At 37.6% G+C, this 24,118-nt stretch overlaps 1 protein-coding gene across 2 annotated transcripts in view; it reads right to left on the bottom strand.

Annotated features, from left to right (window-relative positions):
• Nucleotides 1-24,118, bottom strand: part of CAMK4 (calcium/calmodulin dependent protein kinase IV) — a 166,758-nt gene that overhangs the window by 83,554 nt on the left and 59,086 nt on the right. The window contains exon 3 of one of the 2 annotated variants that reach the window (XM_038170524.2): nucleotides 10,521-10,599. The exons of the other annotated variant lie outside the window; for it this stretch is intronic. Within the exon in view, the coding sequence (XP_038026452.2) occupies nucleotides 10,521-10,599 (79 nt within the window). The remainder of the gene's footprint in view (nucleotides 1-10,520; nucleotides 10,600-24,118) is intronic. 2 annotated transcript variants of the gene reach the window in all.

The following is a 24,118-nucleotide window of genomic DNA, read 5'->3' as shown; positions in this document are numbered from 1 at the left end:
ATCTATTTAGTTTTAGGCTTTGTTTTTTAATTTCAGAATGTCCAGAAATTATAGTTTCTGCCCAGCTCATACACAGAATGTCTTCTCAGTAAGCCTTTCAGTCACAACAAAGATTAAAACACTCTAAAGATGACTTTTGAGTCTGCCTTTTCATCTGTGCAAAGCTGGTTAGTGCCATGTAAAACATCCATCTGAGCTGGCTTACGTATCAATTCAAGATAAAGACGTCATCCTTCACCATAAGTAATAAAAAGTCTCGGGGAACACAAGAAGTGTCATGGCTGCAAAATCCTATAGCAGATGAAAATAGGTGCTTTATATGTGATCCCATCTATTTCTCTAGGTTATTCTGGTGTTACTTTGTACCAGTATAGCAGTGGAGTGTGTGTAAAAGTGGAGCTAAAAAAAGCTGAACCTTCTGAACAAAAAGATACTTCTTTGTTTGAATTAGGGAATTTATTTAACACCTATTTCAGGTGATTTGATTCTTTGTGTGTCCTTTTTCAGAGGAAAACATGAGTTTTTGCAATAAAGAATTCCTCCCATGTTTTAGAGGTTGTTCTGAGTGGGGCATTGCTTGACCTTCCCAGCAATGTCAGCAGCTCTCTTTTCATTAGGTAGCAACCTTTGTACTCATAATGCACTAATATCTTTAAATAATAAAAAAAGGTTCAAAGGGGTTTGTTTGTTTGTTTGTTTGTTTGTTTTGTGTGTGTGTGTTTTAAGCTTAGCAGACTTTTCCAGCTCTATCTCTATTCAAGCTGAACATGAGGTCCCTGGAGAACACATCAAACAATACAATAAAGCACAGCAGTAATTGCACAGCCCTGCAGTATCTTCTATAAACTCAGCAGGGAGTTTTCATTTTGTAGGTTGCTGACAAATTTTTTTAAGCCTCCATAAATCAACTAGTATTATTAGTGTAAAGAAAATAGACCACTCCTTATTAAAGCAAATATTTTCTGTATTTAGGCATGGGGCCACACTTCTAATTTGCATCTACAAATGGATACATACACTTCAGATTGTACATGCTTGCATGGAACTGCAAGTTACATTAATATGCCTGCATTAGTCCTGTGAAGTGCCTAAAAGTCTGCTTGCACATGCAAACTGGCTGGCTGCAAATATAGATCAGATGGGCTTATACAAGCATATGCTTTTTAAAAAATGAAGGAGAAATGTAGTATCTGTATATGATAATACTGTTAAACTGTTACATATAATTTTTTCCACCAAGGGAGCAACACTTGCATTTGTCAAAAAGCACACGACATTTTGCTCGCAAACCATCAGATGGATAAAGATGATTTGTGGGATTGTATATATTTAAGCACAATAAAGCAAATGCTGATTTACCTGATTAATAGCCCCTGCACTTTGTAATATAAGATTTTAATGGTAAAGCTGGCCTGATGCAGGTCATATTGCCATATTTTCCAAAAACATACAGACTTTTGTGAAGGGTGTCCTACTGCTCATCCACATTAACTTAATGGCATCACAAAAGGGTGAATCACAAGGTTCCTGTGGCTTGAACAGAGGTGATTTGCAATAACACATTATCTGTACACGTTCAATACAAGTTACATGTTCATTAGAACAGGCCTTATTGAATGTTGTATTCTAACTATCTGACTAATTTGGTTGTTATTTCTGCTCTTGACTCATTTTTTACACAGATTTCCTCAAATATGTTTGATAAATGTTGAACCATTTATGCAAACAAATTTCAAGCTATTAGGTATTCATGAGCTGCTCATTTCAACTATTCACTGTTTATAGTGTGTCACTGCTATTGCTAAAGTTCCCAAAGCTGGGTCAGGGAAGACATTTAAAACAGAAGAACAATGTGTAAATCAAAGGTAATTACATTTTTTTTTCCAGTTTAAAATAGTCACATTTATGGGATTATGTAGCAAATTGTACTTGCCATTTCCTTGCCCATTCTTTTCATTTCATTTATACAGCTACAAACCCCCAAATTACCTCTCTTCCCAGTTAAAATTTATTAATTTAACTTTTACTTTAAGTAATGTTACCAATTTTAGACATCTGGCGTTCTGTAAAAGGCTTCACATTCACACCATGACTCCAAATAAATAAACTGTATTGCCACATAATAGAAGTCCCCTAGAAACTGAGAGCTATTAGAGACAGAATATTGTATCTTATATGAGATAGAACATTTCCTATCATCTTCCTCTCATCAAGTACATTTTATCTTAAAGCTATTCTAATTTCTTAGGAGTCCTCAAATGCATGAGAAAGATCTGGAATATATTATGCTTACTTACATTATTAGCCAAGTGTGATGCCTACTGCAATTTAAGAAATTGCACAGAAATATTAAGCTAATGTACACACTGTTCTCTGCATTAACTCACAGTCACAGATGGATGTGAAACTTCAGTTCAGTCCAGTGAAGCTCTGATGCATAAAGACTACCATTAGTATTGTAATCTCCATCACAGATACCAAATTATTCTGTGTAATCAAATACACGCTCTAACACTTCATTTTGTAAGGCCTGGTTGTGAGTCTGCTGATCAAATGAGAATATTTTGTTCAACATACATCAGGGAAGAAGAAATCTTGACAACTTCAGGTAAAGATAAAGTCTTGTGTGTAATCCCTGATAAAATGCCCTGAACCTCTGGACCTGCTGCTTAAATGGCACCTGAATTAGCAGACTTTCAGTCTCCTCATGCTAGACAAGCCTTCTGGCAGATCAGCCCCAAACACCAATGACGGGTCCTGAAGTCACGAAGTATTGTTTGACCATAGACAGAACCAAATAAATGACTCCATGTGCCCAGAACTGCCTATAATTTACAGGTTATACATTTTATAATCTGAATAGCACATAAAACTGGTATATCTTCAAAGGGGGAAAAATCCCTTGTGGAAGCTTTTAGGGATTGAGAATGAAAAATGTTTGATACAATTGGAAGGGGAACCAGAGAAGCACATAGAGATGGTGAGATAATTAAGACAAATAGATAGACATCTGAAAGCATGACCATACAACTAACTTAAAGAGCCCAGTTCATAGATTAGAAACTGTAAACTGAGTTTCTTCTTAGTGCTAAGTCAACAAATGTCATCAGAACTTACAGGACTGTTTCTGCCTCTACATTTCTTCAGTCCTTATAGAGGATATCTCAATTACATTAACGACAGGCACACTAGTTTGCCTCCTCTGCCAGGATGTACAAGCCATGCTGAAAAAAAAGGAGAAGCAACTGAGCTGGCTGACAGCAGCAGGAATGTACAGTGACCTTCCTCTCCAGCAGATCAGACAGAAGATCAGCTTAGACTAAATCCCAACATGTGAATTCTGCACAAAGTGCTGCAGGGTGCCTTCCATATTTAATCTAGAGTCCCTGATTCTTTATTCATTTTAGGAGTCAATGAGGGAGATGCTGAGGAGGAGGCTGATATAAACTTTGTGAGCTTGAACTAGACCAGATGGATATTTGAATTTCAGTAGACTCACCTCTCTTTCTCTCCCCTTACTGCCATCAAACTCACATGCAGATTTGGCAAATCACATAGAGTCAGAGCTACACGATATCTCTGATTCATAAAGTGCTATTATTTGGGGATCAATTTTGGTACCTACATAGAATAACAAATCCTGAGGACCTCTTCAATTCTTCTGTTACTGCAGGGAAAATCTGTGGCTCAATCAGCTTTTGGCGAGGTCCAGCTACTCTAGGCTGAGAAACTAAACAGGACCTACAAACAAATTTTTTGAAGTCTCCATTATAACTGCAATACTCTGACCATTCTCTCATAAACATAGGAAGGGCAGGTTCTGCATGATGCTCAGCAGTAGCTGTCTCTCTTTGAACAAATTTCACACATCCATGACACAGGAGAAAGAAAATCTGGCTTGTAACACACAAGTTACATGGCAGACATGGCATCCACAAACACTATGGACATTTCCTCATTGAATACATTACCAACAACAAATAAAATGAAGAGTTCAAAAGAACAAGAAACTTTTATGAAACACTTGCAGAGTTGCGGATTCTTTCATTTCTGCCTCCCAGCATTGTTTTAACATGAAAGATGGAACATAGGAAAGCTTACAGCTGGTAATGGCATTTTTCTGATATGGGTTACACCTCTAATGGTGTAACCTCTAGTGGTGAAGGATGCTAAAGAGTTCCCCAGACCTGCACAAGTGTTTCATTATGGAGCTGCAATACAGAAGAGCACTGGCACCACCATCACCTTAAATCCTAATTATACCTTTGAAAAGACTAACGTAGAGATCTGAAAGGCTTTGAACTATGAACCCCAATTTCTACAGAGTGCTCCTTTCACCAGAGTTTGAGAAAAGCTGAGATCTAATACTCCACTCCTTTCTCTCTTCAGCCCTTTGTGCTGGCACTCTTCATTCTAAAAGCTAATGTAAAACAACAAAATAAGGGAAAAGAAGCCTTAACCAAAGCTTTGCACATGCCTGCCTTATCTCCATGGATTCTGTCTGTGAAGAAAAGCATGCAGGATGTAGTTATTGCTGCTTTATGCACTATCTTATTAATTGCCTGGTTACAAATCTGTTACAGATCAAGTTCCTAGTCTCAGCACCTCAAGTATCTGCCATCCACAAAATATGAAAAAACTACCAAGTTCACTGTGGTGCTGCAGCTAGAACACAGCAATGGCCCCCAAATAATAGCTGAAATAGGCTATAATGGTGACATGAATAGTTTTCCTAGAGTTCTGATAAACAGATTTTTGTCTTCTCATTTGTAGGAAACAGGACTCTCCTTTGCAGACATTAAGACCTTTCTCACAAATTCTTGAAAGCCATGACACAGAGTTCTTCTGACTCAGTATTTTCTCATACATTTACATTCAAATTCTGATCCTACTGTATTTGCCACTCAATTCAGAAATCTACAATTATTTATCATGCTATCTCTTCTTGTAGCACTATTGTTTTACTAGGGTGCAAACAGCTAAAAACACCATGATTGTTATGTATTCTTGAAGACACTATCTAAATTTCTGCAGGTTGATATTCCTGATAATACTGATTAGAGATTCACAGGAGTTGGATCTTTGCAATACTAAATACACTTGAAGTAATAATTTTCTCAAAAAGACTGTAAATCAAAATGACTTGAATACCTCAATACTGATATATATATATATTATATGTATATGCATAAATCTAAAATTGAGTTTTGTTTTAAATGATTTTATTAATGGAAAATATCAGCTCTGAGAGGAAAATTTTAGATTTTAAATATGCATATGTATGTAAATACTTATTGTAAAGATTTCCAACCTGGACAAATAAAATAATAAAATAAAATAAAATAAAATAAAATAAAATAAAATAAAATAAAATAAAATAAAATAAATAAAATAAAATAAAATAAAATAAAATAAAATAAAATAAAATAAAATAAAATAGTGCCATAGCACTTCAGACAAATTAGAATATTATGTCAGTCTCTCACTTTTTCTGTGGACCGGTTTTCTCAGCTAAATTTCTGTTCCTCTCAGATGCCCATACAGAAAGGCTGCTGATTATTACTGCCTCACCGGACCAATATATACAGGTTTCATCAATATGTACAGTCTATAGCAATGGAGAAACATGGTGGCAGGGAAATATGTAGGTTTCTGTAAGGTCACATGGCAGCAGATAGATATTTTCATTTTATAGACACAGACATAGCTTTTTCTACAAAAGCCTTATTTACTAACTCTGGCAATCTGCACGAGTGACACACAGTCCCTAAACCCATTTTTCAGAGTAAACACCTGTGGCGCTTGCCATCTCAGTCAATTGGAAAGGTTCAACCAAAAGCAGCACTCTTCCAGGAAAACAAATGTGACATTTGCACAAGCCTCTTGAGTATGACTTAATACCACCAATTCACTGCAACTCAGAATAAAAAGCCCAGCCCACAATAATGTCTGTACAGCTGGGAATAAATAAGTTTATAACATATATATGTATATTATGTATACATATTTAACCCTTGAAAACCAACCCCACTTATGCAGGAGGGAAGCTTGTTACCTTTACATTTGTTGACAAACCTTTCTGCTCCACAGACATAAAGTATTTATCATTCTCAAATTGTCTGATTAGTATAATTAGACTAATTCCAGCATAGCCATTGCCAATGTGTATCTTACAAACTGTTGCTGTGTTTCTGATCTGAGAACTTTATGTGCCTGAACAACATCAACCAGTCTTCAAGAGAATGTTGCTTCATTAAAAAACAAAACAAAAAAACAAACAAACAAACAAAAAAAAACATATTGTAAGTAAATGCCTGGGAAGTAGTAGCTAAGTATCACAAACCCTGTGAAGGAGGATGCCAACATATGAAAAAAAAAAAAAAAGAAATTAAAATTAAAGTTCTCCAAAATAGTCTCACTTATTCGGTTGCCTCATTGGCTGAGAAACAGAACACCTAAAATTTCATAATACTTAACCAATTTTATGGGGCAGTATATATTAGTTAAAACATACAAATAATATCCAGGCTATCTTGCAAAACACTACTATTAAACAAATCAAATAAATATTATCTCCATGTTATGAATGACAAAGCTGAAACAAAAGTAGTAAATAACTTGGTCAACAGAGCAGGCTGAGCTTGGAGTACAGAAGGACCCAAGCTCCAGGCAACCTGACTCAGAATCCCTTTCCTGAGTGTGTTGCTTTACTGCAGTGACAGCTCCCAAATTACTTCTGTTACAGTTGTTAACACATCTAAAAAGATGTACATCTAAAAAGAGGTACATCTAAAAAGATGGCAGGCCCTCCATGTTTCGATTTGCAAAATGACAGAGCAGAGGCCATCTGTTTTCTTCATGGTGACACTCACTAATATTTTTTAAGCAACTCATCCAGACCACAGCAGGAAATTTAAAGGCAGAGGTGGATCTAATTTCTTGGAAGGCATTTATTTACCTGCTCAAATAACAAGACGATCTCCAGGCAGGACCTTGGTTCAAATGTTGCCTAGCTTCCTCAGAACACACCAGAAGGAGGCAAAGGTCTGCAGAGCAGAGGTTTTACTCTATAAATAGCAAATTTTACTCCCTTCAAGAATCCAGTGTTCTTCCAGTATGATCCATATGATATATACTGTATACAACAACTGTTCCAGAATGATCGATTACAAATCTCATGTAATTCTTAGTCCCTGCATAGAGTAGTAATAATCATGTTTGTAAAATGTATCCTAAAGATACTTAATTTTTCTTAAGTAAATACTGAGTCACCTTTGCAGAAGTACATAGTGAAAAGCAAACTGACCTCATATTTGCAACTGGAAGTTTGTAAGTTCATCTCTGTACTTCTGTACTTACCTCATTTGATGATTATATTTTTTTTCTGAAGCACTATACGAATCTGCTTGCCTTTTTTTTTTTTTTTTTTTTCCCTGCGTGAAATGGATTTTCTTACAAAGGTATTCAATTAATATGATTCGATTATTTACATCTACAACCTTTACAAAAAGTAACAAATCTGCTAAACACAGGAGATTGAAAAATGAGTAGATAATACAACCCTATGTTTCAGTTAAGCTCAGAAGACTAACAGCATAAAGTTTGAATAAGGCATATAAGCAAATCAAAGACAACAGTCTAGCACATTAATTCACTGCCCATAGATGTAGGCTTTTAAGTTTATTTCTTTTTATATCTCTTATGAACAATTCCACATTTAATTTTGTATACATTATATCAGAGTTTTTTTGTTTTGTTTTGTTTTGTTGTTTTTTTTTCCCTGCTAATAGATGTATCAACTTTTCTTTTGGCTTCTTTACCTCTTCTAACAGTTGCATTTTAGCTACTTTGGAAGTATGGTACTAATTCATTTCCTAACTTTGGCAGTCAGAAATTTCAAGAGTAAGAACTATAAAGGTTCCTTGAACTAAGTTTTGTTCACCTAGATGATGAACTAATATTAATTACAGAAGCTTCTAAAACTCATGTCTTTCCACAAGTATGTATACTCATAATTGACTGGTACATCTTGCCAAAACCTTTATTTGCTTTTAAACAGGACTGCATTAGGTGAAATGAAAAATTAATCTTATTACTTAAATAAAAAGAACATTGATAAGCATTTTGTTTCTTACAGTCTATTCCCAGCGTGCTACTTCAGTCCAAAAGGATCATTTGTTTCTTGTTGGAGCTGTTCTCTTGAGACAAAAGTAATGATTTCAGAAACTTTGCTTTAAAGGACAGTACAGTAATGATCAGTGCTCACAGTCTGGAGCTGCCAGACTTCTAACCACACACCACTTGCTGCCATTTCCAGAATATGCTGGACCACTCGCTCCCTGACCCCACCATTTTCATGGACACTCTTCCTTACTGAGTTAGTCTTGCTCTGTGCAGTGTTTAAAGTTAGGCAGTTTGAATGGAAAAATTAGAGTATTTGATCTTTTATCATCTTTGTCTTCTAATTTCCTGTGCTCTTTGAAACTCCTTTGAGTGCACATAAGAAAGGGAATTGAAGAATGGGTCAGTGTATCAAAAGCTACCATTCACAGGCTCTTCCTCTTTCTCTCCCTTCATCTCCTCCACTATTGAACTGCCATTTATTATTTTTTTTTAAGTAATATTTAATAATTGTTTTAAAAAGTCAACAGGAATCTTAAGCTGATCAACATATCACTGTTTGACTTGGCCCACACTTGCTTATTTTTACTGGGAAAGGATCTGAGCAAAGATCAGGCCTCCTACTGCGGGAGCAGTGTAACACACAGTTAGTTCTGTCTCTGTGATAATAATTATGTCTCCAATTTGGAAGACAGCTACAGTAGCTCGTCGTACACAGACACAAGCTGCAGCATATCGTTACAGTATCTGTAATCAGTATCATGTTCTTAATTATACAAATAAGCCCAGTTATACAGTAATACGCTTATTCTCATAACACAACAAAATGTGTATCATTACCCTGGGAAGAGCTCATTTACACAAGTTGTTTAATCATACCGCTGATACAATCAAGGTTGCATTAAGCTAAGCTACTGATGTTCTGCAAATAACTTACATAACCATTTTCTTATGTCCTTCTTGCTTGCCATTTTTCTAGTATTGCTATCATTATAAAAAGAAATCTGTGTTAAAATAAGTCTGCTAAAAATCTGAAGTGAATAGTTCCCAGACACATATGGATGGATCTAGTATTAACGTGGCCATGGTGAACATGAATTAATCTCCACAAAGGCTGAAAACAGGGCAAAGAAATGGTTTTAAGTAATATCTTTCTTCCAAGTGCACTGCACAATGAGAATCATGAAAAAAAAAAATTCCTTTGCATTTCCATAGGAGAGTGTAGGCTGCAGCAATGCAAACTGTGCTTCCTCCAATGCACCAGATGCAAATTCAAAAGCAGCAAACAGGACTGAATTTCTATGCCAGTTTAAACTTTGGCTTACTTTCAGAGATGACAAATTAATGCCAACATTTTACTCATGTGGAACCCACTTATTATGTCTTGCACAGAGACCACCAGTTAATTCAGCATTTAGACATGTTTACGCCTACCCACCCGTCATTATGTTGCTACATGCGAACATTCCTGAACTTTATGGAATAACGGATGATTTAACACTAGAATAAACTGAATCAAAACCACTCATGAATAAAAATCATACCCATGCTTCACAGCTTGCTTGCTTCCTCTCAGATTTATCTTTGTTAAAAACATGAACTACTCTTCCCTATCCCCCACTATTCTCTTGCTGCTTGAAGTTTCTCAGACCATTACTAGCCTTTCCTCTTTAGTCTTTCTTCATGCTTTCCACCATCTATTTCATGACACACACAAAAATAGCTGTGGTGTAAGTATTATATATATGGAGCTCTAAAAATAAACGTCACAACTGTTTCTTTTGTAATTTTGTAGGGAGAAAAAAAAGAAAAAAAAAACAACTATAAAATATTTAATTTTACTTGAGTTTGGGTTGATGTTTTAATCCATTTATGAAAAAGCTAAATCATATAATGATATTTTTGGAGCAAATCAATGTACTAAAACAATATGAAATCACAGAGTACATAAATAAAACCTGTTTCTTTTTCACAGTGAAAGAAATTTTCATCTAAAATGTTTTGCCCAAATCTAGATCCATAATGACAATACCAGATGAAGATACAAACAAGATTTGTGAAGATAAGGGGTTTGCAACAGAGTAGTATTACATCTAAAAGCTGTTTTAACTATAAGGAGCTGAAGAAGTCCCCCTACAGAAAATACAAAGCTTAGTGGGGTCCTAAATCTAGTCCATTTCCCCCATGAAGAAACTGCACCCAAAGGGAAACAAACAAAACAAAACAAACAAAACAAAACAAACATACAAACAAAAAAAAAAAAAAAACAGAAAGTCAGAAACAGATCCCAAAGCAAAAACAAAAACAAAATAAACAAACAAACAAAAACAGGAAAACAAACAAAAAAGCCATAAACCAAAACCAAAACCAAACCAAAACCAAAACCAAAAAACACTTACTGTCTTCTTCAACATTTTGACGGCGTAAGGTTTCTGGGTCCCTTTCTGCCTGCATCTGTAGACAATGGATGTAGCCCCACTAAATTAAAAAAAAAAAAGGGAAGAATAGTTGTACATATGCCTCTTTGAATATGTCAATAAACAGAGTTGCCTAGCTGAAACTATGTTTTCTAATTCTTCCAGCTTGGGCAAAAATACCTTATTTTTCCCCACAGATGCAATCAAAAATATGGTCTAAAAACTGTTCTCTGTCAAACCAGTGAACTTCAGTGACTGATTATTCAGCCAACAGAACTGTAAGATCTCAAGGTGCCTCTTCATCATGCCTTCTATGCCTGACGTATCCTGACATCCTGGATGACTCTTTAGGGCAGCAAGAAACATAACCTGGTCCAAAATATGTGGCAACCTATCACGTCTTTTTTAAGGCAATGCATTTGCAACAATCATTAGAGGTGTTTTCTTTTTTCTTGTTGTTGTTGTTTGCCAACCATTGATGGCAGTAACAGTAACAGAGACACAAAAGAGGAAGAGAGATAAGTATTGTGCTACTTCCTTCCTGGTTGCCCAAACAGACACATAGAGCACCAGATGGACCAAGCAGCACTTCTTTTTAAGTGGGAACTGAAGGGAAAAATCAAACAAATTACAAATTACACCTTCAGGTCACCTTCAAGACTTACTTGCTTGAATGTGTTAAATGTGTGCACTCAAAGTTATGGCACTACTGGTTGGAAGACACTTTTCTGAGTGGGAGGTTGAGACCTCTCCAGAGGTCTAGGTCAGGGCAGTCTCAGCAGCTTTACTTGTTACCTTCAAGGAAGGGACCTGTACTCTGTGAATTCGGTAGAGGGGAAAAAAACTCTGGCTAAACCATAACAGTTACAAAGGATTCAGATAACTTTATATTCTACCACATTTATGCTTAGATGCCCCTAAGCAACCCAGTGCCAGCCAGCAGTAAAATGGAGGCACTAAAATGCTACATCTCAGCACTGGCTTTAAGGCACTTTTGGAGCCATCAGCAGCACGGAGCACATGTACCAGAGCAAGGAAGCCTGTCCTCAGGAGATGTGCTACCCTCTGTAAGACTCACAATTCCCATTAGGTGCAGACTTTCAAGTGCTGTGGTTTAACCCCCAACAGACAGCTAAGTGCCACACAGCCACTTGATCAAACTCCCCACGTGTGATGGGGGAGAGAATCAGAAAGGAAACAGTGCAAGAACTCAAGGGTTGAGATAAAGGCAGTTCAATAAGTAAAGCAAAAGCCACATGCACAAGCAAAGCAAAACAAGGATTCATTCTCTGCTTCCCATTGGCAGGCAGGTAGTCAGCCATTCCCAGGAAAGCAAGGCTCATCAGATGGAATGGTTCCTTGGATAGACAAGCGCCATCACTACAAATATCTCTCCTTCCTCCCCACCTTCTTTCACAGCTTTTATTGCTGACCATCATTCAATAGGGGATGGGACATCCCTTTCTTTGGTCAGTCTGTGTGAGCTGTCCTGGTTGTGTCCCCTCCCAGCTCCTGGTATACCCCCAGACTCCTCACTGGCAGGGCAGCACCAGAAACTGAAAAGTCCTTGGCCCTGTGCAAGCACTGCTCTGCAACAGCTAAACACATCAGAGGTTATCACCACTGTTTTCATCAGAAATCCAAAACACATCATCATAGAAACCTCTACAAAGAAATTATCCCAGTCAAAACCATGATATTAAGCTAGAGGGTACTGGCACTATCATATACAGCTTCCTGAAAAACATACACAGCAGAACCTCATGAAATGAAAGGATATCACATAGACCATGCAGCCAACAGCACTGCAGATCTCTTTCAGTCAGAAGAAACCCACACCAGTATAAGAGACGGCCACGAGATGCAGCATGACACAAACAGCTTGCTTTTGAACAGGGTTCAGACATGATGACTGTATGAATTAAGCTGTCCCATGGGGTTTATTATTCCGGATATGTTATTTCTATACAAAAACAGCTTCTATGCTACTGGCATGCATGCTCTGCACTTCCTTCTCCTCCATATGGGCACAGGTGCTGGGTAATGCTCTACACAGGCATGTCCAAGTGAGCACGGGAGTTGGTACCTGGCTGAGAAGATTTATTTCAGGGAAAACCTCTTCATCAGGAAAGGTCACCTGCTGTAAGGTTTATGCAGCTCAGTCATCTGAGGGCTTGTGTACATCAAACACACATAACGTAATCTTCACTTCAACTCAAATGCTAAAATGATTTGTCTCTCATAACGGTGTATTGATAAATGTGTGGGAGTACTGCAAGCCTCAGTGACTCCCAGAATCATCACATGAATTTAATTAGATCCCTCCTTGGCCAACTCTCACAAGACTTTATTTAGCAAAAAAGAAAAGAAATTAAAAATTAATGCCACATTAAAATAAAAATAAAAATAAAAATCATGTCTTAAGGACAACCAAAAATGTTGAAAGATAAAATTCTAAGGACCTGCTACGATAAAGTTTGTAACTCTAATATTTTACTCCAGCACTGTAATGGGGAATTCACTACATAAACTGCTAATCACTCCTATATGCTACTTCATATATTCAGAGTACAATATAAATATTAAACTAATGGATCTACATATGCTCTTGTTAAGTAGGCAACAAACCTTCTAAAACTGACTTGATCAGGTTGAAGGCACAGATAGGTAAGCTTTGCAGCTGATGATCCCAACAGATAGATCATCATTTCTGCGCCCATCTCCAGGCATTCACTGCGGCTGCTGTAACTGAGGGCAATCACTGCCACTAAGTAATGCTGTTGTCAGTGTTTAATTTACTTTTTTGTAATTTGGCTCTGCAAAGTCTTCCACAAGAATAAAACTCTGGCCACTAGTACACCCCTGATGATTTTACAGAACAGGATTCATGATGGAATGGACAGCTAAACCAGCAGTGGTGTATACTGGTGTATCGCAGGCTCAGTTCGGGAAGGATGGCATCCCGTGGGAGGGACCCCACGGGGAGCAGGGGCAGAGAGGGACCCTGAAGAGGCAGTGGAGACGAAGCATCAGCGACTGATCCTTCCCCTGTGCTGCTCAAGTGTAGGAGGAAGGAAAAGATGGGTGGGGAGAAGTTTCTTTTTTTTTTTTTTTTTTTTTGTCTTCACTGCACTAGCCTTTTATTAATTGACAATAAATCACATTAATCTTCCCAAAGCTGACTTTTGCCCATGATGGTAACTGACGAGTAATCTTCTTGGCCCTCTCTCAGCCCAAGAGGTGTTGTTTTGTTTGTTTGTTTGTTTGTTTTTCTCATCATATTTTCTCCCCTTTTTCTGTTGAGGAGGGGAAGTGAGAAAGCTGCATGGTGGTGCTGAGCTATCTACCAGTGTGAAACCACTGTAGGGTGGCACAGCACTGCCTTTAACAGTTCATTCAAATGTACCCAAAGCCAGGGGAGTGTCGGCATAATCTTTGAGAGGCAAATAACATCACTAAGAAACAGATACTTAAGAAGGCATGTCCAGGTAAGCAGCTTGCCTTCAGTCTTTTTAGTTACTTTTAATAACACACAGAAGGGAAGAGTTTAGAAATTACGCCCTGTTGTAACGATTTCTGACAGCATGTCTCTGGAGTTCTAATCTGGGGAAAAAATAGCAAGATACGACAAGACTTGGGAACGGTTTTAGAGAGATCTCCTCTGGTTTATGTGCCTATGCTGTTCCAAGGAAGAGGTCACTGAGCTAATGGCTGACACCACCTTCCTCCTCCATGCCAGAAACCAGCACCAACAGTCAGGAACAGGATTTCACCACACCTGGTGCAAATCTTAGCAGACAACTGTTACTACTACAGACCTTACTCCTTGTCTCATTGGTGATAAATTGCCCTCCTTGCTTCTTCCCATTAAAACAAAACAAAACAAAACAAACAAAAAAAAGGTATGGGGAAGGGGAGAAAGCAGCTGGCAAAACTTAATAGAAACGTGCAAACAGAACTGTCTTGTGTAGAGTAGTGGATTTTACTTTGCTTGTTTTGGCTTCCTACACAGTGAGCCTTTTGCTGAATCAGCACATGTAGTTTTCCAGAGACTGTATGATTTAGGAGGTCACCACTGGGAGGTCACCAGTATAATCAGAGTGATTCAAGGCTCCATTACCCGGAGGAATGGGGAGCTTCAGTGGCAAAAACCTCATGTGCATCTGAAGAGCTGAGAGCTGGTAACAGGAGAAGTCTCTTGCTCTCATCTTGAGCTCTTCAGCATCAAACCGTGACTGCAAATAATAACACCCTCAGAAGCTGGTCTGGAATTCATATCAACTAAACATTTTGTTGATGTTTTTGGTCAGGAAGCAGAAATATGTAGAAAACAAAAATTATTGTGGCAACATATATGCCACTTTCTGTAAGTATGTTCCACTATATCTGAATGATAAACGTTAATAGTGATACCATAACTATCATGCCAGCAGATACCAAAACTACAGAATATTTAATCCAACAGCATGAGCAGTTTCAACAGAAGAAACTGAGAGGGCCCTAAACCCAAGCAGCTAATAACCATTTGCAGACGTATATTGCAGTGTGTGATTGACAATGAATCCATTTCCAATTCAGGCTAGAGACCAGAAATTAAGCACCCCATACACCAGATGAATCCAACCACAAAAGTACTCACTATATAGCTTCACATATTCCTAACAACCCTTCCCTCTTCGTAGCTTGCAAATACGTACATACATATCTCTATGTATACAAGGTATATATACACTTACAATTATATGAAGTATATTTCTGTGGTTGAACGTGTATTTGTTTACTTTTATAGAAAATTATGTTTAGAGGAATACCTGGTTACTACCTTTTTCCTTGTAACTCTCTTCTCTGTACCTATCAGGCTGCCTGAATTCAGAGCATAAGTTATTTGAAGTTGGCTGGAACAATAAGAAAAAAGGCATACTCTTGGAATATTTAGCTCAGCAAATTAGAGAACAGTAAAAGTTAGAATTCCTACATTGTTGAAAACATCAGCAATCTCTTTTACTGACATACGTCTTTCTGTCTGGAAAGTTGTTTAATGATTCTGTAAAATATTTACTTTTAAAAGCCCACATATAATTGTGAACATTCACAAGATGAAAAAAAATGGAGGAAAAAAAAAGGAAAAAACACTGTAATATATGCTATGCTAAACAACTGGGTTTCTGTGCCTTAACTACTTGGTCATAATCAACAATAAAAACATTTGTTTCCATGTCATACCACCTACACCAAGACTAGTGACAACTCATTAAAAACTTCATGATGTGCCTTACATGAAACGAATCACAGCTGCTACACAACCCATTTATATTACCACAGAATTAGTTTTCCTGCAGTACAAATTCTTCAGTGACATGATAAACTCACTCAGCCATTAGTCCAAATGATCACTTAAAAGTGTTAAAAAAAACACTTAATATATGAAATCAGAATAAAACTTGTTGTCTGACATCTCTATGTGTGTTGTTTTCCACCAATGTTTGAAAAACATTTTAAAATACTAAAAATCCATGTGTGCAACTTTTTGTATCCCCTCCCCTCTCAATTCAAAATGAGTATTTTGAATTTTTTTTCTGCATATTTACCTTGGGTTTCATTGAATTCACAATTATTTTAGAAGGACACTATTTTAGAGATTGAAGTATGTTAAACGTTTAAAATAAGTAGAACAGCAGAGATGGCTATATGTATGCTACATTTGGTTGGCAGATACCAAATATCAAGTAGACAGCAGAGAATGTGTTCATCAGTGCACACAACAGATCTGGGCTATGGTAAAAGAACTAAAGAGGTGCTTGTCCTCGTATGAAGGGCAGGACTCAGCAACCTCCAAAGAAAAGGATGGACTTGCTAAGCTGGTGAGTTTGTCATGATGAGATTAGCACCTTTCACTATAGAAGAGGGTAGAAAAAAGTGGAAAAAACACTTACACAGGTCATTAGAAAATAAAAAGAATTAATAGGAATAGATCCAAAAATTAACAAGGAGTTTGAAAAAAACTGGGACTTAAAAAGTCTAAAGGGAACTTAAAGGAAACTTGCATTTTGATGTCCTGAGACACGTCAGTTAATCAGCACAGGGTAGCTATTTAATCTGCATATCAGAGGTAAACCATGATTGACCCATGCGGACGACTGTTGGATGGCAGGGTCTAGTTTCCCTGCACACACAGGCAGCAGGGCGGTGGAGCTCTGCCTGTGCTAAGGAGATCAGGCTGCAAAGCCAAGAGAAAAGGAACAGTCACACTTGAAGTACACGAAGTCAGAAATAGCAGTGTTAGCACAGATGGAAGACCCATGGAGGACGTTATGGAGGTGGAAGAGATGAGAATTTTCAAGTAAAGACAATAAAGGATAACATGGATTTTGAAGAACCAGGCATGGACTGATGGGGGAGACTGGCACAGAGAGAAAACAAGGCAAGAAAACATGCAGAATTTGAGTTGGTTTGGTAAAAGCTTGTTACCTCCACCCTAAACCACCAGGACCGTAAGTCCTTCTACCTCAGAAACAGGAGAAGTAAAATGAAACAGTCACACATTTATTTGGTCACAGGTAGGAAGGAAGGGTGAATTCCTAGAGCTGCAGGTTTTCTAACAAATCAAACAACACTGTCAGTATTTCCATTAGAAATAGAAAAATGGGTCCTTTTAAAAATAATTCAGCATCTTCATATCACGCTATCATCCTTGGCTTTATACTGCATTTTGAATCAACTCAGTACAAATACACTCCCCAATGTAATCTCCTCTAAATTTCATTTGGATTAAATTCCTTAAGTTCTGAATTGATTTTTTAAAAATACATTAGTTTGTGCTTCATGCAGTCAAAGAATGATTACACAATCTGATTTGCCCAATGAAATTAGATGAAAGAATGAACAGTCCCAGGAAAACCATGCCTAATACAGAGCCAGAGAAATCTGTGCTGCCAGAACTGAAGTAACATTAAAATTCAGTATCAGTTCCCATAAAGAATACTACATTTTTATACAGCTTACAGAATTTTGTCACCAGGATCGTGGTCAGTAACTGAAATAGGCTTCCTAGAGAAATGGTTGATACCCCATACCTGTCAGTGTTCAGGAGGCATTTGGGCATTTGGGCAATGCCCTCAATAATATGTTTTAAGTTTTGGTTAGCCCTGAAGTGGTGATGCAGTTGGACTTGATCTTTATAAGTCCCTTGCAACTGAACAACTATGCTCTTTCTTTTCTAAACATATTTTCAAATGAATATTACATTAAATATATATATATATATATATATATATATATATATATATATATATATATATATATATTTGACGGTATTACTATTTTCTGCATTTTAAAAATCCCATACATGTAAATTCAGAAAATATCTCAACTCACATTTCATGTGAATGTGTATCAAAACAATCTTCTGAGCAATTATTAAAGCACTATTCAAATCTGATCTAAAATCTTCTTATAAACTTCACTCTCTATATGTGTAGGACTTGCACACAATTCCGTGCAGCTGCAGCCCTACCTTTCCCCTCATTATTTGACAACTTGTAATGAAAATAGGAAACTTCAAAAAGTGAACATAATGTGGGGGAAAAATAGTTTGAGCTCCCATCTTCTATAGGGAGTAAAACTAATTGTTGAAGAAAGCAGGGCCGGTAGAAAAAAAACAGTAATTCATACTTCAGGAAAGAAAAGCTAATTCCACTTGATTTTCAGAGCTCTGTCTGGTTTGATTTTTACAAGAAAGGAAATCTACACCCTTTCAGATTTTGATACAATGAATTTTAGCCGTGGTGCTGACTTTCTAATATCTAGAGTTTTATCAATCAATTCCTGTTAAAGCTGACCCTCAAAGGCAATGCAATGGACCCAGATGGTATATTCTATATTCAGACTTCACTACATTGTATAGACAAACAAAAATTGCTTTATATAAGCACATTCCCAATAAAAAACACATGCAGTTCTTAAGTGAAAAGTAAGCATACTAATTTTCTTGAACCCATACAATCCACAGGTAACAATATATATAGCTGTAATCCCTTGGATGTGGGTTAGTTTGGCTGGTGAATTAATTAAAATGCAGCAAACCAAGCCACCCCTGCTGAATTGGCTGGACTAGTAGATGATAATTTCTGCTGGGGCTGGGGCAGTTTATTTCTCACTAGTTGGGCTATTGTATGAAATTTATAGAAAGAGACCCCTATCCCTCAGGGAGTCTAAACACTTCACTACATCTGGCATTATTACCTGTTAAAACAAATGATATCCAGCTAGGGGTTAAATTAGCTGCATTCTATAGTATTCACATTAACATTAAACTCTTTCCCTCACCTCAAATACTATTTCTTGTGTCTCTGTCTACCTGCTGGGCAAATGTTGAGGAGTAGAAACAGACCACCAAAATAGCATATTTTAAAGTGTCTTGTGAAATCTGCTTTTCAATTAATGGAAAAATATAACTGACCCAGGCTTACTAAAAAACAAGTTTGAAAACCTGGAAAAAAATGTCAAATACAGTGAATTTCAGAGGTTCACTACACATACATCCTGAATAATGCTTCAGGATTCCTGAAATGCAGATACAAGGTGATGATCAGAGCACTTAATACTGCATTATGGAAGACAAAGGTATAAAAAATACTGAAGGGATTCATTCTTTTTCCTTTAGCCCCTTTAAAAACATGGCTTAGGCTGCACATAATAATTATTAACTGTGTTTCTAAAACAGCAGGGGTCTTCTCAATAGCAAAAATAATTTCATTCAAAACTTAAAAAATCTTGCAGCTGGAAGTTGGCTGAAAACCAGCTTGTATCAGCATCAGGATTATTTTTCTACATGTAACTCCTGCCGTGCAATAGATCCAGGAGATTATTGTGAATATTTTATTTAGAACAGAGTTTTCCATTGAGACTGCTCTTCTCTTCTTAGGGACAAAAGAGTAGTTATCTACTCGTGTTCAGGCCATTCAATGAAATACAGAGAAAAGGAAGTAGAAGAGAGGACCCAGTAAACTCCTGCTGCTCCAACAGATTCTCATCCTTGGTCCTAAACTTTGGAAACACATGAGCAAATACTCAGAACCAGTTGCTACTGCCTGTGCAAGATGCAGAACCAAAGCCTTGGGCTGGCAGTCACTATGCATACTCTCACAGCTACAGATTCTGTGCACATGCCTTCCATCTACACAACATGCCAAACAGCTACTGACCCTCCATATGTGACACACAAAGCTTGATAACTGACAGAGCTCCTGTAGAAGTATGTATGACTTATTTTAAGCACCTTTTACACCATTGGCTCACAAGCAGTGAACACTTTTTTTTTTCTTCTCAGAGACACTAATGACGAATACACATTCTATTGTCATTGTTTATTTATTCTTAAGTAGGGTATGCATCAAGGAGCAAAAATTTGTATTTAAAACAAACAAACAAAAAAAAACCAAACATACAAAAAACAAACAAACAAAAACAAAAAACAAAAAACAAAAAACAAAAAACAGAACCAACCAAACAAAAAAGCTTTGAAAGCGAGATCTTTCCTTCTAAGCCACTGCAGAAAAAAATGCCCGTTTTCCTCCTGTGACACATTCCTTCATCAGGCTATATGCCACTGGAGGAAGTGTTTTAAGCAGCCTGTACTTTGACTATGTGTCAACACCATTGATTACTGCTCTTCCTCATGATTTCCAGGGGCAGAAGGCAAACAGACATTTGCACTAAACGACAACAAGTGGCAGCGCAGCTTCAGACACCCTGTAGTGATTCTTGGAGAACAGCACATTTTCCTGGTCAATGGAATGGAAGGAGAAGGAAGGCTATGGAAGTTGACTATGAGCAGATTGCTCTGTATAGAAAAGAAGTTACCTTTCTAAAATCAGATGGGAAAAAAACTATTTATATCTACATATCAAAACTAAGCTTTGATCAAAATTTTCTACCAACTAATCTAGGCCAAATCATTTCCAGGATTCTGCGAGCTCTTGTGCTCATTTTCTATGTGGAGGCTCATGTTGTGCTGAATCATCAACTCCTATGCAACAGCTTCTCAGCAGTAAGCTGCTTTTGCCAGAAAGTTTATATTCAGTGCCAACACAGGACCTCATACCAGAAGACAAAGTTTAAATACACAACAGATTTAAAAGTTCATTGGCTTTTTTCTAGCTACTTCGAGTATTTTCTTCTTTAAACTGGGTGGGACAGCCATTTCTAATCACAAGAGTGAAAGCCAGGCAATGCAAAACAGTTAAGATTGTTATATTTTGCTAGTGCTCCCTAAATGAATATGTTTTACAATATTTTGCAATTTCTGATCACACGTATGTATATTCTCTGTTAAAGATACAGTATTTTGAAGTAAATTTGGGGGGTACTGGGTAATAACTGGCTGTATACAAGCCAGCAGTGTTCTCTATTCCCAATAAAAAACTACAGTAGAAAGAGGAAGGTGCAGTAGTGAGCACAGTGATATTAAACAGAAAAACATTAAAAACAAAACAAAACAAAACAAATAACCAAAAAAAAAAAACAAAACCCAGAAAACAGAAAACCAAATTTCCTGGGAATATGAAGATATCAGTAAGGCAACACACTCTGCTACCACTTGTGTCAATGGGGGGCTTAATTCCATCAAAACAACAAGATTTGCTGTTCTTGTTAGTCTGGTGTGTGAAGGGCAGCTTACTTCCAGTGCAGGGGAGGCATCCAGTCAGGTGTGACCTCCCAGCCCTATAATGCCCTCTGTTTTTAGCTGGGCAGACTTCACTGCTCGTGGCCAGAAAAGACCAGAGCAGGCCTATCCCTTCCCTAAGTACTGGGCCTCTGATGGATGTGCAGGGAAGGGCGTGGGGTCAGTCCTGAGCCATCCCCACCCAAGTGGCAAAGCAGGTGGGAGGCTGGGGCCATCGCATCTCCCTCCCCATTTACAGGAATGCCATGCATAACCCTGTGAAAGCTCGTCAGAGGTTGAGGCCCACTGCATGCACTGTGCCCGCCTTACCCCTCAGACATGGGCCCTCTGCAAGACAAAGCAAACAAAAAGCACCAAGTTACCGCTCTTGAGAATTCATCATTTAGCAACTTGCTTTAATGTTTCTCCAGGGACTGATGTAAGCCATACAGAACTACAGTCTACGTGCTTAATTGCCCTGCCCTCCAACCTTTCTTCACTCCCATGTATTTTGCTTTTATATCTAGCCTTTTCAGACCTCTTCTCTGTGTTGTCAGTTCTCAGGAACAAAAGCTAATGGCTCACGTTTTGCTTCAGAGAGTTTTTTTCTTCAGCATTTTGGGGTGAACTTCACCAATTTACCACCAACATCAGTTCTTCTGATATACCTAAATACCCTCACATCTGTTTTGTTTGGGCATTCAGTATTCTTTTAATTTTTCATGAAGACCTCAGCTTTCTCTTCACAATGTTTTATTTCCTTGTCCCACCTATTAGATAAGAGCTGTTGTTGTTGCTCTTTTGTTGTTGGTTTTTGTTTGTTTGCTCATTGTTTTTTTGTTTGTTTGCTCATTGTTTTTTGTTTGTTTCCTTTTTCTGTTTCCTCACCCTCCTAGCTCATTTCTCAAATCTCTTCCCTGGCAAATGTCATCAACATTGAGCCTTCATCTTTCCTCAGTCCTAGAGCTAGTGCGGTGTCCTCTGCTTTATATATTATTTTTTTTTCTTTTTCTGACTTTTTGGTGAAATTCTGCTTTTTATCTCCCCATTATTTGACAGCTCCCAATACAGATATTTATACCTACAGGAACTTGAAGAGGATTCACAGCATGACACAGAAATCATTCCTAGTGGTGGTGATCACAGACCTTCCTCATAACTAATGATGAACACATTCAAGCAAGTGTATGTATGAGTGACATATTCAAGAATATGTTGCTGCGACCTGACTTGAGATAAGGAAACCCCTTTCTGTAACTACAAGTGAAATTTCTGTTTTCCAGGAGAAAAATCCAGACTTTCTAGTCCATCAGCATCTTTATATTATTTTTGCTTGAGGCTCCCTATAGCAGCCACTGAAAAAGCCACTGTTTAACCAGCTATACTAGAGAGAGACCACAGTTTCCAATGACTGCAGTTTCCTTTTTTAAAGAGTGGGGACTTTTTAGCTGTCAGACCTGGTCTGTAATTCAACATAATGATTCTAATCCAATCTATGTCAGTCTGAACTCACATACATGAAGAACTCAGCACAATGATGTATTACAAATTTAAAACTAAATTAATTCTTTCATGTTCTCCACACAGTACTGAAACTTCAAGCGTAACATACTCTAATGACACACTTGAAGACTGGCGTTTTCAACCTGAATTAAGAATGTAAAACAGAATCGCATTTAAGCTGTATATGGAACATACTCTCTATAGGATTTACAGATTCCATTTATTTATTTTATTTATTTATTTATTAAAAAAAAAAAAAAAACATATTCATGAAAGTTCCCCAAGTACTTTAGGTTTGGAATAAACAGTGCTGTCAGTTATGCCCATGCATAACTTCATGCACTTACATGCACCAAGTTATGGCCACACAATTGACTGTTGATGTACACATGCTGCCCATGCCTACCCTACAGCAAATGCCCTCTGAAGCGCATGTCAGCCACAGCGTGACACTGCACTGCTATGAGATCCCTGAAGAGACCTGTGTTGAACAAGCATAGGCAAAGTATTTGACACAGACCTTCATGAGGTTGATCACAGATAAGCAGGCATTTCAAGAGTGCTGTCCAGGAACACTGCACAACGCTCTGTATCCCAAAAAGAGGTAATCAAACACTGCATTCATATGCACTTATTTTACAGTGGCAAGATAAGGCTACTACTGTTATATCCTCAAAGCAGAATCATTGTTCAGTGTTGGAACTCACAGCAAAGCCCATTGAAACAATCAGAAGCACATTTACCCTGTCAGGGGTCAAATTTGTGTTAATATATTGTGACATACTATCCTATCCTATCTCAGAAATTAGGGTCTCCCTAATTTCTAAGGAAAAAGCAAGAGCTACTTTTAGCACTATTAATCCTACCCTGGATTCACAGGGCAGCTGCAGACCTAAGCATAGACAGAACCTGTGTGTGCATGAGCTAGTCTTGCTTCCACATGGGGAAGTCCTTCAACATGCCAAGCAACCCTCAACAAAAGCACTGCTCTGCTGACAGTATATAGTGTTGGGCACTTATCAGAGGCTTTTCCTTACAGCAAGTGACAGTTAGGCATGCTAGCCAAATGAAACCAAAGAACAGTGAGGGATTTTTCTTGGTCTCATATTATATATAAATGTTAACAGAGTGATCCCAGAATTAAGCTCAGGAATAAGAACCAAGCTGCCAAAAGGCATCACATACTCCTTCCCCAAATTGGTTTTATTGATTCTTGGAAAGAAAGTACCCTTAATGAGATCTTCTGCACTGCCAGCTACTGAAATCATCTACCCAGGAAATAGTGAGGTTCATGTGTCCCTAACTGCTGCTTCAGAGTGGAGACTTGTGTACCCAATTTTCCAAAACTAGCCCAAAATTATAATGATTCTTTTTTGAAGATTTAACAATTTTTAGTATTCATTCTGATCAGTCG

The sequence above is a fragment of the Anas platyrhynchos genome, chromosome Z (genome assembly GCF_047663525.1).
Source record: "Anas platyrhynchos isolate ZD024472 breed Pekin duck chromosome Z, IASCAAS_PekinDuck_T2T, whole genome shotgun sequence".
NCBI classification, from domain to species: domain Eukaryota; kingdom Metazoa; phylum Chordata; class Aves; order Anseriformes; family Anatidae; genus Anas; species Anas platyrhynchos.
Note: the sequence above shows the minus strand (reverse complement) of the source record. Positions and strands in the feature narration are given on the sequence as shown.